This window comes from Myxine glutinosa, chromosome 6 (genome assembly GCF_964187855.1).
Source record: "Myxine glutinosa chromosome 6, kmMyxGlut1.1, whole genome shotgun sequence".
Taxonomy (NCBI): domain Eukaryota; kingdom Metazoa; phylum Chordata; class Myxini; order Myxiniformes; family Myxinidae; genus Myxine; species Myxine glutinosa.
Genome location: NC_136266.1, coordinates 21,537,171 through 21,554,166, shown reverse-complemented (window position 1 = coordinate 21,554,166; position 16,996 = coordinate 21,537,171). Strand labels below are relative to the sequence as shown.

At 42.8% G+C, this 16,996-nt stretch overlaps 1 protein-coding gene across 7 annotated transcripts in view; it reads right to left on the bottom strand.

The window, feature by feature from the left end:
- Positions 1-16,996, bottom strand: part of LOC137429642 (catenin delta-2) — a 580,920-nt gene that overhangs the window by 362,385 nt on the left and 201,539 nt on the right. For 6 of the 7 annotated variants that reach the window (XM_068119734.2, XM_068119735.2, XM_068119736.2 and 3 more), the window contains one exon: positions 14,825-14,859. The exons of the other annotated variant lie outside the window; for it this stretch is intronic. In XM_068119734.2, the coding sequence (XP_067975835.2) occupies positions 14,825-14,859 (35 nt within the window). The remainder of the gene's footprint in view (positions 1-14,824; positions 14,860-16,996) is intronic. 7 annotated transcript variants of the gene reach the window in all.

The window sequence follows — 16,996 nt, the reverse complement described above, 5'->3', positions numbered from 1 at the left end:
ACACCCCCAGAAAATGATACAGCCAAGTCGCCACATGCTGCATACAAACCACCACCACCACCACCACCACAGTGCGGTGTCTATTACAAGCTTCGCTCACCTCGTGGCTTATCCTGGTGATTACTATATTGAACGTGGTGCTATCCGTGACAATTTTACGCTTTTTGACTCACTGGACAATCTGTGTTCGGTGGGCCAACACGGGTTCTATTTATAAATACTATTAAGGTGGGGTTGCCTGGTAGTTTATAAATACTACATGATAAAGCATTATGGAGATATTGTCACTCAAAACCATCCCTCAATTTTCTCATTTGTGGAATCTGCATTTGTTGGCCCAGAAACCTTCCTCTGCCCTTGGTCGACCCACTCCTGCTATCTTCTACTCTTACTGACCCCTCCCACTCATTCTGTCACACATCCACTCATGTGCAATGCCTTTGTCTCCACATCCCCCCCCCCCGGTTGACAATTCTGTGAACCTGCTGCCCTCTGTCGTTTTCTCCTCCGTGAGTCCAGAGTTCTTTCTGCAAAGCCGTGCATATATTTACATGATGGCAAATTCTGAGGAAGTGTAAGACGTCTGTCTCTGCTTTTATGATGACAATGCAAACAATTGATGCATCACAATAACAAAAAAAATACAGAATTATTCCATCGAAAAGCTATTTGCTTACCCCAACCATTAATAAACAATAGAAAATAAAACAAAAAGTAAATTCCTTGTTCAGTGGTCCAGTCTAGCTCATGATTATAGCGAATAAAGATATGATAGGATAGCTGGATCTCAGAAAACATAATAAGACGTTTAAAGAAACATAAGAGAAGACCTCTCCTTATTGAACTAATGGGCCCGTTGGTCCATTGTAACGAATTTTCATTGGTCTTTACTGCCTTGTAGCATACCTGCCTGATGGACTCGGGGTCCTCATAGTCTTTTGTCTTTTGGGTTGTTGTCTTGGGTCCTCAGAGTCTTTTGGGTCCTCGGATTTTTTGGGTCCTCTGGGTATTTTGGGCCATCGGGGACTTTTTGGTCTTTTGGGCCATCGGGGACTTTTTTGGTATTTTGGGTCATCGGGGACCTTTTGGTATTTTTGGTCATTTGGGATTTTTGGGTTATCTGGGTCTTTTGGGTCATCTGTGTCTTTTGGTTCCTCGGGGACTTTTGGGTGTTATAGGTCTTTTTGGGGTAATCTGGTCTTTTTGGTCCTCGGGTCTTTTGGGTCCTCTGGGTCTTTGGTCTCTTTTGGGTCCTCGGGGACTTTTGGGTATTTTAGGTGCTCGGGGATTTTTGGGTCTCTGGGTCTTTTGGGTCCTCGGGGACCTTTGGGTCGTCTGGGTATTTAGGGGTCTTCAAAGGTCGAAGGGGTCTCAGCAGTCAGCAGTCCAAAGGGTTACACACACACCTCATCCATTTATAGTAGATGAAGAACTAGTCTTGCTGTTGAGGGAACGTGTCGATCTATGTCGGTGGACAGGTAAAACAATGGATGAAATCAAGAACAATTGATGGAATCAACAGGACGTTCAACGAGGTATGCTCACCACCATGGGAAGCAAGGAGAAGCTGACGTTCCAGGCAATAACTCCTCATTGGAGGAAAAAAGCAAACCCCTCATCACTCTTTTGCGCCGATGAAAGTTTAACGCCTGAAATGTCAGCTTCTCTTCGCTTCCCACGCGGTTAGAAAACCTCGATCAATGTCCTGTTGATTCCTCCATTGTTCTCTGTTGGTAAAGCCAGGCAACCAATTGTATCTATTAATCTTCATCAGCTGTACAGCAGGACTTGGAAACCCCTATTTTAGTGGAGGGAGATATCAGTCTGCTTGTCAGACATGGTTATAATGCTGTCTGCAATTTGCCATTTAAATCTTTTTTTGGATCTGGATTTTTTGGAATTTGTCTGGATTTTTTGGATACAACAAATAATTGGATCTGGTTAAAACATATCTGTCAAAAACCAACGCTGAGTCACGATATGAAGGCACAAACCTTTCGTGACTTTATTGCAAACTGTCTGCTTCGGGAGATATATCTGCAAATAAATTGTCTGTAGAATTGACAACTCTCTCCACACTGCATATGCAATCACCAACCCCATCCACCTCCTATCATTTAATTTTCTTGGTAGACATACATAATGAGACTGGATTTCAGCGAATTCAATACGTTGCAACACGACAGGTTGAACAAATCTTATAATGTAACAGACAAACAAGCAAACCACGAGAATTCATATTTGGCAGCTGTCGTGAGCAACTTGTGCAAGTCTTTGCAGACACTCGGTAGGCAATGGAGAGGGTAAATTAAGCAGATTCAAGTCGAAGCAAATTAACCACACATCAAGAAGCGCAGCGTATGTGAAGGGACATTAGTGAATTGGCACTGCCTTTGTATTTTTATTTTAAAAATCCCCACTTCCATGTCATAATGAAATATCCAGCTTTAAAACATCCTCTCGAATACACTAGGCTGGAAAAGAAACACTGCTTCCCATTCTCGCCATTTTGAAGTGCCGGGGATGTTGCTTGCAAGGCCAGGAAAATGTTTTTATAACCAGGGCTTTAACTTGCATCACGGAGAATCTAAGGCAAATTGAACAGCACACTATAGAAATGGATCAAGGTATTCAACAACATAATCGGGAGAATACCTGTGTGGTAAAGCCGTCTGAGTCACATGCAGCCAGTAGATCAACTTGCTTCTTATCTTCCCCCCTCAACTAAAAACTAGATATCTGCAATCCCAAAGCGATCGCCGCGACTTACCCATGGCCCACAACCGAATGATGGCCATATGTTTTAGACAGTCATATCACCTTAACTCACAACATTGAGGGATAGAGTCTAAGTTATTAAAATGTGTCCCCATCCACAAGCTATCCATAAAACTCAGCATCATGAAAATCGGAGGAAAATTATTCAAGTTACGATTAAAAAGGAGTCTTTTTTTTGTTAATTAGGTCACAATCCAAAAAATTAAGTCAAGGACACTAATCAAATAGGTGCACAACTTCAACACAGGTCCACTATTGGTGCAAGAACATCTTGGAAGGCCTGATCAGATAAACCTTGGTTGACATTTGGTGAAAAATGGTAAGATGTCTATAATTGGGTCATGACCTTAAAATTAGGTCAATATCAAAAAATATGTCAATACTTCATATTTCCTTAATTGACAATACTCAAAGATGAGATACAGCTCGGAAATTGATACAGCTCAGATATTTGGGAGTGCAGGAAGAAAAAAAAACAAGAAGAAAATAACTATGTGGTGGTTGAGTTTTCCGAGGGGTGTAAGAAACTTTGGGGCAGCATTAAAAATTGTTGGCAATAATTGTAGAAACAAACCACATAACAGGTATAAATAAGCCTTTCTATCGGGGAAGGCTTAAAAAAGATGATTCTTCAGTCAGATTGAGTCCTCCCTTTGCCTTCTTCACTGTCATCCTTTTTATCACCTCCCTCATCTCCTTCATCTCACTTATTTTGTCTACTTGAATGCAAGACAAACAAAAAAGAGCAATCAGATATTGCGGACCCTCGCCAGGACATGCTTTTAGTGGTTTTTAAGGCTTTTGTGTTAAAACAAATATGGCGGCCGAACAACGTGGCTGATGACATCATCATTATTATTTTTTCTCCACCAATTTATCCAAAGATGACGCACAAAAAATTTAATCTTGATCGGATGAAGTTTTGTACTTGTCAAATTACGACGCCATAATGGAGGCACCTATGACATCATCATTAACATGTTATTCCCCATGGAGAGCTCTTTACAATGAGCCATGTCTCAATCTTTTCTATGCAGCGCTTTCGGAGATTTTGAGGGGGAAAGCTTTTCGGTTTTTCCAGGATGGCACCTGTACCACGTGACATATGACGTCAACGAGCGGTGTTATAGGTAGCATACCTGCTTATCATTATACAATGCTACCGGTGGAGTTGCACCGATGGTGAAAATTTCCTGTCAATCGGTCCAATGGTTGCAGAGAAAATCATATATATTCTGTGCGGACAAACAAACAGACAGACAGACAAACAAAGCCTCAAATGCAATACCCTCTCCTCTGGCGAGGGTGATGAAAGGTAATGGATATTTTTGTTGGAATACATTACATTGCAAGGGTTTATTTAATTTGTAATTGGGAAATTTAAAAAAATAAACTGTCATTAATTAGTATTGCTTGTAAATCATATGAACGACATGGATTAAGATGAGAGAGTGTCAATTAATTGCATTTGGCATCTGGAATATAGTAGAATAATTTTATTCAAGTGGTGTATCATATGATGTATTTAATCCCAGGTAGATCGGTGGCCCCTCTGTTTTACCACCTCTATGGCCTCACTCCCTCTGCTCTCTCAGCCCTCCGACTCTCTACAGCAAATCCAGGATGCACGAGTTGTTCCATTCACGTCCTCCTGGTTAAACTCTTCAAATCCAAGCTAAGTGCACACCACACCTGCTTTGTTCATCACTTCTCCTGGTTGTGTAACTACCTTCCTCAAGCTGTTCTATCCCACTCTTCCCTCCAGGAATTCAAAGAGTCATGCACCAAAACCTCATGTCATCCCCAACATTCCAAACAATCATTTTACCAACATTGGGCCTGTGTAGCTTTTATTTGTGCGCTTTTTATTGCAAGGCAGTTGCAGGAGAAGTACATGGAGAAGAGGAAGAAGTTGTTTCTTGGGTTTATTGATATAGAGAGAGCATTTGGTAGGGTTCCACGTGAAGTAGTGACATGGGCATTAAGGAAGTTAGGAGTGGAGGAATGGTTGATCAGAGTAGTGATGGCAAGGTACAAAAGAGCGCGCACAGCTGTAAGGACGAAGGACGGGAACAGTGGTGAGTTTGAGGTGAAGGTGCGCGTGCATCAGGGGTCGGTACTAAGTCCACTACTATTTGTAGCTGTGACGGCGGTGCTGGCTCGGAACGTAAAGGAGGGTTTACCGTGGGAGATGTTGTATGCAGATGATCTGGTGTTGATTGCAGAAAGTATGGATGGACTGAAGGAGAAGATGAACAAGTGGAAGGAATGTATGGAGACAAAAGGTCTGAAGGTGAATATCGGAAAAACGAAGGCGATGGCAAGTGGTAAAGCATGTGGTGAGGTGGAAAGAACTGAGAAGTGGCCGTGTGCTGTGTGCAAGAAGGGTGTCGGAGTGAATTCCATTCAATGTACAATGTGCGCTGAGAGGGTTCATCAAAAATGTAGTGGTTTGAGAGGTACATTAACCAGTGTGGCAGCTACATTCAAGTGTAAGATGTGCACAGAGGGAGCTGCAGATGGAGGAAATGTTGAGTTGGATCTTGGAGACGGCGTGAAGCTGGATGGTGTGAAAACATTTTGTTACCGAGGAGACATGCTGAATGAAGAAGGTGGATCAGACTCGGCAACGTTTGCTACATTGAGATGTGCATGGAAGAAGTTTCGGGAACTGAGTGGCGTGCTGACGAGGAGGGGAGTGTGGTTGAAGCTGAAGGGAAAGGTGTATGCTGCACGTGTGAGAAGTGTTATGATTTATGGGAGCGAGACATGGGTAATGAACGTTGAGCAGCAACAAAGGCTGGAAAGGGTGGAAATGCGAATGGTTCGCTGGATGTGTGGAGTATCGTTGAGAGAGAGGAAGGCAAATGATGAATTGCGAAAGATGATGGGAATAGAGCCTGTGATGGATGCTGTGAAGAGGAACAGGTTGAGATGGTTTGGTCATGTGTTGAGGAAGGATGAAAGTGACTGGTTAGGAAGAGTGATGGAAATGAATGTAGAAGGAAGTAGAGGACGGGGAAGACCGAGAAAGACTTGGCTGAAGATGGTCGAAGAAGAAATGCGGGCAAGGGGGTTAACAAGGGGAGATGCAGAAAATAGGGCAAAATGGAGAACATTGTCATGGGGACCGCAAGGCTAACCCCCACTCTTGCAGGGAAAATGGCCTTAAAATGCCTGTTGTGGCCCAACCGTCTTACTTCCAGGTTGCTGTGCTTCCTTACCCTCTCCATCTATTTTCCTGCTTGCTGATCACCTTGCTTATTGCACCCAACTGTTGCCCCACTGCCCCAATGTTAGGTCATACCCGTTGTCACATTGCTCTTCCATAAGCTCTGTTCTGGGAAAAAAGAAGTGCATAGATTTTAGACTCTTTTTTTGCAAAAGTTAAAATTTGAAAAAGAGCACAAATTGTTCAACAAGTAGTTGGGATGAATTTCCACAAAAATCTCCAGTAAGCTGATGACCACCCAACTCAAACACAATTAACTCGATAAAGTCTGATATATCTCTGTGTGCATAGTCGAGGCTCATGGAAGAGCTAGTATACGGACCGGATCAAGATGTAACAGCGTGCAAAAGGACCAGAAGAGAGAGGGGGAAACACCAACAGCAGAGCTGAAGGCCAAGATAGAGGGAGAGTTAGACAAACAATGGGTGTGGGGAGAATGAGGGGCAGAAGAGGACACATAGGGCAGACAAGATGGATACAGAAGGAAACTCGCAGGAGGGAAAGGTGGAAATTTGAAAGGGGGAATGATTCGGGTGAGGTTGAGGAGGTGGGATTCTGGGGGGGGGGGGGGGGGGGGGGTAATGAGGGTAAAAACTATCATGGTTTTGAATTGGGGACGATCTGAGATGGTGGTGGGAAGCTGTCTTGAAGACTTGAAAGGAAAAATGAGATTGAAAATAATGTGGAAGTTATAGCCACAGGCAGGAAAAAAAAAGAGGAACGAATGAGTGGGGGTGAGCAGTGATCCTGTGTTTGGGTAGCTTCACCAAAGGGCATTGATGGTGGACCGTGTGTGCCCTGGAGAAACCTGTGGTGGGGGGCGAGGGAGAGAGGGCGACAAGGCACGGAAAGAGCAGAGGGTGCAAGGCCAGAAAGGAGGAGGTAGAAGACAGAGACCACAGACCTGTCTGCAAATGGAATTCCAGCCATAAGGACACACCCTGATAAGGTTTCCCAGAACATGAGAAACATCACGATTACAGACAATACATCCAACCCAGTCTGCCTGCACACCATTGAATCTAAACAACTGATCCAGCAGTCCATCGACCCTTATAACCACCTTTAGAGGCCATTTTTCCCCGCAGAGCAGGGGTTGGCCTTTTTCGGGGCACCATGGTCCCCTTTTTGCAGCAATGTTTGCCCTGAAATTTGCCCTGAAACAACTTGCTTTCGTCTCCTGGAAAGCAAATCCAACGGAAGGAAATCTCATTTCCTTTCACAAAGCCCGAAACAAGTGTGTGTCCACCCTCAGGAGAGCCAGGAAACAATATCTCACCGTTCTCAAGACCGAACTCTCTTATCTGTCTCCCTCTTCCAAATCCTGGTGGCATCTGGTCAAATCTGTTTCTGGTGTTTGTTCCCCCTCCATCCCCTCCCTCACCTCAAACGGCTTAACGGCTGACTCCGCACGTGAAAAAGCTGAATGCCTCAACTCTGTGTTTGCCTCTAAATCTTGTGTCCCAAACCCATCCCTCTCTGTACCCACCGTACCCAGTCGTACCCAGCTGCTCCTGGACTCTGTGTCCTTTCCTCCTGACAAGGTGGAAAAGTTTCTGTCAACCCTCGACTCTGATTCTGCAACTGGTCCTGACGGCATCAGCCCACGGGTCCTAAAACCATGTTCTTCTGCTCTTTCACTCCCTCTTTCTGTTCTCTTCACCCTCTCTTTTGCTCAAGGTCATCTGCCATCTGCTTGGAAATCAGCCAACATCACCGCTTTGCACAAAAAAGGTGCAAAAACAGATCCCAGCAACTACAGACCAATCAGCCTTCTCCCAATTATCAGCAAAGTCATGGAATCCATCATTGCTTCAGATATGAAATCTTTCCTCTTCTCCAATGGCTTGATCTCTGATCATCAATTTGGTTTCAGACCTGGTCACTCTACTCTGGACATGCTGCTTCTACTTTCTCAACAATGGATGGAGGTCCTCAACGCCAAACAGGAAATTAGAGCTGTCTCCCTTGACATTTCACGTGCCTTCGATACAGTCTGGCACCCTGCTCTGCTCACCAAACTCTCCTCCTATGGTATCCATGGAAATCTCCACGCATGGCTGGCGGACTTCCTCTCTGGTCGTAGTCAACGTGTGGCCCTGAATGGGGTTCTCTCATCTCCTCTTCCTGTTCAGGCTGGAGTTCCCCCAAGGTAGTGTTCTGGGCCCTGTGCTTTTTCTGGTCTTCATCAATGATCTCTCTGACTCTCTTGAAAATACTCTCTATCTCTTTGCTGACGACTCTACTCTCTGTCGCTCCATTCCTCATCCCTCAGATCGGCAGTCTGCAGCCTCCTCACTCTCTGCAGACCTGGACAAAATCACAGACTGGGCAAACAAATGGAACATGTCTTTCAATCCTGATAAATCTCACACTCTTACGATGTCTCTCCGAAAAGACCGACTGGAAAACCCTCCCATCCACTTTCTGAATAATCCTCTCCAAGAAGTTCTGTCACTCAAGCTTTTGGGTCTCAATATTTGCCATGATCTTTCCTGGGAAAACCACATTTCAAATCTGGCCTCCAAAGCCAGTCGCCGACTGGGCATCCTCCGTCGTGCGAAGTCCTTCCTTGGCACACCTGAGCTCCTCACCACATACAAGGCTTTCATCCGCAGCTCTATGGAATACTGCTCTCCCCTCTGGTCTGGTGCTCCTGCCTCACACCTAGCCCGTCTTCACGCTGTTGAAACCAAAGCGTTCAGAATCATTGGAATCTCCCGCGATGAAGCTAATTCCAAGGGCCTTTCACTCACTCACCGCAGGCAGGTTGGTGGTCTTTCCGTCTTCTACCGACTCCTCTCTGGCCTTGCCCCCCCAGCCCTCTCTGGGCTCTGTCCCCCAAATATTCCTACAGGTCGCACAAGATCTGCCTGCAACCCTCTTATGGTTAAACTGCCAAAATCAAGACTTTCTGCTCACCTTCACTCCTTCATTCCTCTTTTCTCCCGCCTCTGGAACAAACTCCCTCACTCTCTTCAATCCCACTGCACCCTCCAGGTCTTTAAAACAGCTGTTCACCACCATCTCTTATCCTCCCCCATCCAAAACCTTGATCTTTTCTACCCCCGCTAATTTCGGTCCCCTTGTGTTTTATACCTCTCCCCCCCCGCCCTCCCCCTCCCACGCCTCCTGCCCCCAAGCCCTCTCCCTCCCACACTTCTCCCTGCTCTCAAATGTTGTGGTTGTGTGCTTCCCCTTCTCTCCCCATCTTGTCTTCCGCTCCCTCTTTTTGTGTGTTTTGTTTGTCTGGTTGATTTGTTTGTGAAATAAATGTTAGCTCTTTCACGAGCCTCGATTCAGTATACAAAAAAAAAAAGAAAAAAAAAAGTGTTGGCCTGCCGCCAACCCTGTTAGTCACTTCTTGCCACACAGGGAATTACCAGTGAACTGGTACTCAATTTGCCGACCTCGGAAGGATGACAGGCTGAGTCAACCCCCCTGGCATTACAGCGATCGACCGGGATTCGAACCCAGGATCCGAAGATCCCAAGCCGGCACCCTAACCGCCAAGCCAACACCAGGATGACCCCTAGGATGTATTAAAATACATTTTTGAAGCAGGAAAAGTTGAACAATAAAATGCCATTTTTTTTCATTCACAATACCCTATTATGGGTTCACACTGTGTGATTGGCAAAGAGGTGTAAACCCTCTCGGTGAAGAAGGGGACAAGGGGTTCTATCAACATTAGCATCAAAGCCAGACTAAGTTAGCACGGATGTTTTACGCTTTCATAGTTATCCTCCCTTTAGCACATGTTCTTATAGAATATAGACGAAGCAGCCACGCATGTCTAAACGGTGCGTAAGCTCGCCATTGAATCACAAATGGTCCATTACAACTGCCATAGCATTGCTCGCCCATTTTGTCTAAGTTTTGCATTACAGTGGGACGTGAAGAGGCCAACGGGGAAAAGCAATTCCAAACCAATCAAAACAATAATTGATCACATGATTATTGGACTTGGCCATTATTTGAACTCACATTATTAATTCACAAACCAATTTCTATTGAGCTGCGGGGAAAGCGTTGTAAGTGCGAGGCATTTGAGTGCGAACAAAATGGCAAATACAAATAATTCAAACTTTGGGATTAAAGCATCAATTTGAAAAACTTGAAAATAATGAGAGAGCAAAAAATGACTTTTGAAAACCAGTGTTAATATGCCATAAAACTTCACCTCCTTGATATTGTATACATTATTTAGTAGTTGTGTGGGTAAAATCCGAAGAGAATGTGGGTTCCAACCTGATTGAAAGCCGTGGAAATACGGATTTGGATTGTCAGCTCCTGGTTAGTTTGGCTCATCTCGGGAGAGTTAACACATCGCTATTGGACTGTCGGGGAAAACTTCGCTAGCTCACAGATCATATTCAAAGAGAGGAGCGGAAGGGGATCTGCAGCTTGTGGTCTCGACTCTAAGTGGTTGATTTATTTAATCCAATGATCTAACGATTTATCTAATGGTTTATTTTAAATGCCAAATGAAATTGAGTTGAAATTTCGGATTGTCACAAATTGCTGGCTTTAAAGGAGCAACTCCAAAATTAAATAAACAAAAGCATTGCAGTTAAAGGAAAAGCGATGACTGATAATGGACCAATGGACCATACATGTTCTGTACGGTACAGAATAATGGCAGAATATGTGATCAAACCTACCCAGTGATTTCACTCTGAATCCAAACCTCCGTTTTCACTTCTCACCCACTTGCAGCCACCCCAACTCTTCTCTCTTTCATCTATCTTTCTTTGCTCGATGTCAGTCAATTAGAAACAATTAACCTCCACCCTCTCCCGTCACCCATTTCCTCGAGCTTATAATAGTGAAATGTGGGGGAAAAAAAAAAAACTTCACAGAAATCCAAGGTACTAATGTGAGAATCACAAATCAGCGTATGGTAACACAATTAGGTTAGCCTGGAGTGTTCCCATCTGGATCATGATGTGGGCAAGCAAGGTTCAAATCCCAAATACCATACATGTCTACCAATGCCTTTACTTGTGATTTATGTACAAGCTCCTTCATGAGCTTTTGATCACCTCCAAAATAAATAAATAAACAAGAAAGAGCAATCAGAGATTGAAGACCCTCACCAGGACACGCTTTGGTGTTTTTTAAAGGCTTTTGTGTTAAAACAAATATGGCGGCTGAAACACGTGACGGATGACGTCATCATTTTTTTGTTTTTACCTCCACCAATTTATCCCGAGATGATGCTCAAGAAATTTCATGTTGATCGGATGAAGTTTTGCACTTGTCGAATTATGATGCCATAATGGAGGCACCTATGACATCATCATTAACATATGTTATTCCCCATGGAGAGTTCTTTACAATGAGCCATGTCTCAATTTTTTCTATGCAGCGCTTTGGGAGATAGAGGTGCAAATTTTTCGGTTTTTCTAAGATGGCGCCCGTACCACATGACCTATGATGTCATAATTATCATCAAAAAATTCTACAGGAGGAGGTGATATGGTGATAATATGATTATATATGGTGCTACTTTCCTGTCAAATGGACCAATGGTTGCAGAGAAAAGCATATTTATTCTGTGTGGACAAACAGGCAAACAGACAGACATACGGACAGACAAACATCCTCAAATGCAATACCCTCTCCTCTGGCGAGGCGAATCAACAGTCATGAATATGAAAACCAAGGATGGAAGAAAACAATTAAATGTTTACAGTAAATGCTCCGTATTCGCGAGTTCTGCATTCGTGAGTTCCACCTATATTTCATACTAATTCACGACCCATCGTTCTCCAGTATTCGTGAGTTTGCCCCCCCCCCCCCATCACCAAACCACCACATCACCCTCCTCCCACCAACCCAACCACCAACACGGGATACATGAGGGGGAGGGATACATAATTAATACATAATTAATAATACTACTCACCCATTCCCGGACCCGTGACCACATCACCCCCGTCCTTTACAAGCTTCACTGGCTCCCCATCCCCCAGAGAATCCAGTACAAAATCCTCCTCTTGACATACAAAGCCCTCCATAACCTGGCCCCATCCTACCTGGCTGACCTCCTCTCCAGACACACTCCCACCCGCAACCTCCGCTCTGCTGGTACCAACCTCCTGACCCCCTCCATCCGGACCAAATTCAGATCCTGGGGGGACAGGGCCTTCTCCATCGCTGCTCCCACCCTCTGGAACTCACTACCTCACACCATCAGAGACTCCTCCTCACTCACCACATTCAAAACATCACTAAAGACCCACCTGTTCAACACTGCATTCAACATTTAACCCACAGCATTTAACCCCTGACTATCTCTTCTCCTTCTCCCTCCTTTTGCTTTAAATATTTCCCTATTGATTATTGTCTTTTTGCAATTGTTGTTTTCATGTATTGTTATGCATTATGTTTTCCACTCTGTCAAAGCGCCTTTGGGCTTCTTGAAAAGCGCTATACAAAATAAATGAATTATTATTATTATTACATGAGGGGGAGGCGCATAGCTGTTGATACTGTACAATACTATATTTGGCTCTTAAACCGCCAACACCTCACTGCGCCTCTCGACTCACCATTGTGAACCTGTAATTACCGTTAATCATGGCGTCTAAAGTCATAAACATATGACGAGTGGAGAAGGTGAGTCTGCTGGAAAAAGGCAGAAGTGATGAGTTTGAGTGAAAAAGTGAATGCGTCAGCATGGCTAGGGGTGTGAACGCGTCTGAAGTGGGCATGAATAATTCTTCTGACTTCACCTCCAAAACCACCACCATCATCATCATCGCGTCATCGTTATCATAAGACTACGTAAATTAAAACACACTATTATGTATACTGTACTGTAATTTATTTATTTTAATCATTGATCTTAAACATTTACCATTTCCCCCTTCAGTCTGACCCAGGAACCTAACCCCATTATTCCCATTAAACCAAGGATTCCCTATTCGCGAATTTTGCATTCAGCAGATTTTCCAGGAACGTAACCCTTGCGAATATAGAGGACCATGTGTAATTATCCAGCATGTATGACATTCACAAACGTATATTCCTAAATAATAAATAATTCAATGCCAATACATTATTACCACAACTATTGCCATCAGATCATTTGTAAATTTGGTGCTTTCATTTAATTCCTCTGTATTCAAAAAAAACGAATCCACCCCAAACTCACCTCCTTCAGATTCCCGGTTTTATTTCCTAAAGGTCTCTGTGGTGTCCATATTTTTTATTCCGTGTACCCTGCCTCAACCCTCTCTCTCTTCAACAGATCTCCTGATGTCCCTGTTCCCTTTTGTGGTTGTGCTTCTCTCTCTCATCCCCTCTTTTCTCCTGCTCCCTTTGTGATCTTTTCTGTGTGTTAGCTCTGATATGAACCTTGACAATGTATGCCAAAAAAACCAGTTCATTAATTTCTCACCAGAACACTGGATGTGAAACACGAAAACTTAGAAGAGAAAGCAAACTCAAATTTCAAACAATTACAAACCCCCGCTCCCTGTGTGGCCGGGAGAAGGGGAGGAGAGGGCAGAAAGGGGGGAGGGGAGAGAGGTTGTAAGGGTCGTGGGGAGTAGGGGTGGCGGGGAAAGTGACGTAAGCATGATGAATACAATAGTCATGTGTACGTGCATGTGCACACCATTCCACAGAGGTGAGTGCAATTTGTAATCAAAGCCCTTTTCACCTTAATTTTACATTTTCACACTCACTAAGCCTATGATTCTTTAGACTCCGCCATGTTATTTATTACTCTTATTTTAATTACTATTATTATTGTTAAAATTATTATTAATATTATTCTTTGGTAACAACGTTAATATTATTATTACGCCATTATCATTAGTATTATGCCGTTATCATCTGACATAATTGATTAATTTGTCGTTATAGCAATTTATAAGAATTAATTATTTCTAGTAGGTGTGTGGACCAGCGACTCTTAGCCTATACACTGCCCGTATGCAGGTATATATATATGCATCCAATTTTTATCCAAATTTACCTCGGGCAGTGACTACTTGGAGTATTACACAATGGTGGTGACTCTTAGGAATGGGGTTATGCATCGATTAAAGGTCACAATTGGGTCGTAAGGGTGTCGAGGGCAATAACGCATGTCACACTTGAAGTCAAGTGTGGGAGAAATCAAAGACGATGCCCCAAGGTATAAGTTATAAACATTCATATGGAGTACACATATAATCTGATGGCGAGAAAAATCGGACAGCAATGGGATGCATCACCCATGTGTAAAGACTCATTTAAGCACCTGTATTAGCTAAAGGTCATTGCGGCCCAGCTAGCGACCTACCTCGAGGTAAGCTAGTGGTCTGTCAGTCTGTGGGGGGACGCAATAAGTATAAAATGCCTCAAAGACATCGGGTTTCCTCCAAATTTATTTTCAATGAAGTTTTAAACAACAGCGGTGACTATTTTAAAATGGTAATCATATGTTGGATGGAATTGACTGAATAGTTTGTGGTTGTAATATTTTTTACCTTTGGTAGGCGTACCCCACAAAATGCCACGATAAGCTATTTAAACACCTTCACACAACGCTTGTCCAAGGCGGAAAACGCCCGAGGGAGTGGAGCCAATGAAGTCGCTTTCTGTTTTGTTGCAAATTGTTTCATTTCTGTTTAACGTGAACACAAGCAATATGCACATAAAAAGGCGGAAAAACTCCCCAAATCCTTCCACAATACAACAGATCGAATGTTATTTTTGCTATTATAACATATAACAGAAGAATGTTAGAATGTTCTGACATTATATGAGAAATCATGCCCCGGGTGCAGCAAATGGAAAACTGCAAAATGTTCTTACCTGTCGTTCTCCAGTGGAAAGCATCCTCAGCAGAACTGCAATGAGAGATTTTAATTATTTCCGGCATTAAAAGGAACCAATAACATTCCAACAATGTCAGCACCTACACAATAATTATTCCTTGTTACTCCCGCCAGGGAGTAATGCATTCACTCGTGAACGTGTGTGTGTGTGTGTGTGTGTGTGTGTGTTCTTGTGTTTGTGAACAAGATATCTGGAAAAGTTGTGAACGGATTTGGATGAAAGTTGGTGGGATTATTGCCCTTGGGATAAGGAAGAATTGATTAGTTTTTGGTGAAGCTCAGGATATTATTCCGGATCCAGGAATTTTTTGAAGAATTGTTTACCATTGGAAGATAGGGCTCATTTTTTTTAAACATTATCTTCTATATATTCTATATAAAACATTGTGATATGAAAATAGTTTTCATATTTGTTGTAAATGTAGTTTAAACTCGTGGTTATGCGTTAGAGCGGTGTATTTTTTTTAGCAGCGTCGTCTTCAATGTTCCTTTTTTTTAAAAAATAAAGACATTCTGTCATTTTAAAACCACCAAAGTGTGTATTAGGTTTCCCCGTTTCATAAAATGTATCGTTTGATACGTATAATGCTTTAAAACGTTTTTTATTAATTTATTTATTTACCTCAGAAGAGATATCAACATTTAGCTCAGCGAATGTCATTCGCTGTCAGTATTTGATGAACTTATAAAGACTTCGTTCCAGATTTGTCAATGGCTGAGGTATATTAACAAACGAATAAAACAGATTTGGCAAAATTCCAACTTTTTAAAAAAAGATCACATATTCACCTAGGGTTGTGAGAGGCTGAAGAAGAAGAAACCTCGCATGGGCTTCCCAGACCAAATAAACAATTCTGGTTCTGGCTCTGCGATTTTCAGGTTTATTACTCCCGCTAGGGAGTAACGCATTCGATCGTGTCCGTCCGTGTGTGTGTGTGTGTCTGTTCGTATGTTCGTGTGTTTGTGAACAAGATATCTGGAAAAGTTCTGAACGGATTTGGGTGAAAGTTGGTGGGATGATTGCCCTTGGGATAAGGAAGAATTGATTAGTTTTTGGTGAAGCTCAGGATATTATTCCAGATCCAGGAATTTTTTTGGGAAAGATTTTTTCTGTTTTACTGCATTAAAGCTTTTATTCTTATTCTTAAATAATGTTTTTCTCCTCTAATTCCGAGATATATCAAAATTAATTATCTGACCGTTAGGGCCGACTTTCTTTTTCATTTATTGTTTTGGGGAGAGGGGATGTTAAACAAAACGTATTATTCCAACTAAACCCACGGCGGGAGTATGCGCTCTACTGAGTGGCGTTTTAGTTTAGGTTGAATTTCAATTAAAATAATAATGATAATTTAAAAAAAATCTGTTGCAGGATTCTCCCCTCAACTACTACTCTTATTATGGGGTTGGCTAAGGAATGATGTTGGTCCAAGTATTTTCCAAACGAGCAGGAATTTGAATTTGGTCAAGATGCCGGCAATAACTCGACTATGAACAAAAGACAGCATGTCTTTAACATTTACCAACAAATAGGAGCAGAACGGAAACACAGATCAACATCCATCAGAGGGATGGCACACTTTTTGATACAAGACCCTGCCTGTGAAGCAACAATCAAATATTATAGAGTGAGGCCGAGAATCAAACCCAGACTAGGCAGCTCAAAGTTAAGTGCACGACACCTTCGGACTCATTGGTTTTACAAATATTATCAAAAATCCCAAGAGACAAAGTCCAGTTTCCTGCTTGCCCGGCTGCTGAGTTAGGATGGGCAACCTGACCTGGGTAGAGTGTGGGTGGGATGATACGTCTTCCACGTCTTAATAATGGATTTCACCGTACTCAAACGGATAATGAGTGACTTTGAAATCTTCTTGTAACCCTCACCTGAACAGTGCTTCCACACCAATTTATGTCTGACTTAATTGGAGAGTTCCTTGGTCTTCATGTTTGCCTTGTTTATTGACTGAGTGAGTTGCACCTTAAAATTCCTTAGATAAGTGGGGAAGCTCAATTTTAAACTTAAACCACCGATAACAAACAGGTGAAACCTATTACACTTATTTTGTGACATTTCAAACAAATAATTTGCTCTTTAAGTGATTTGGGGTGAATTAGGCAAAGGGCTTGAATACTTGTGCAACTGAGA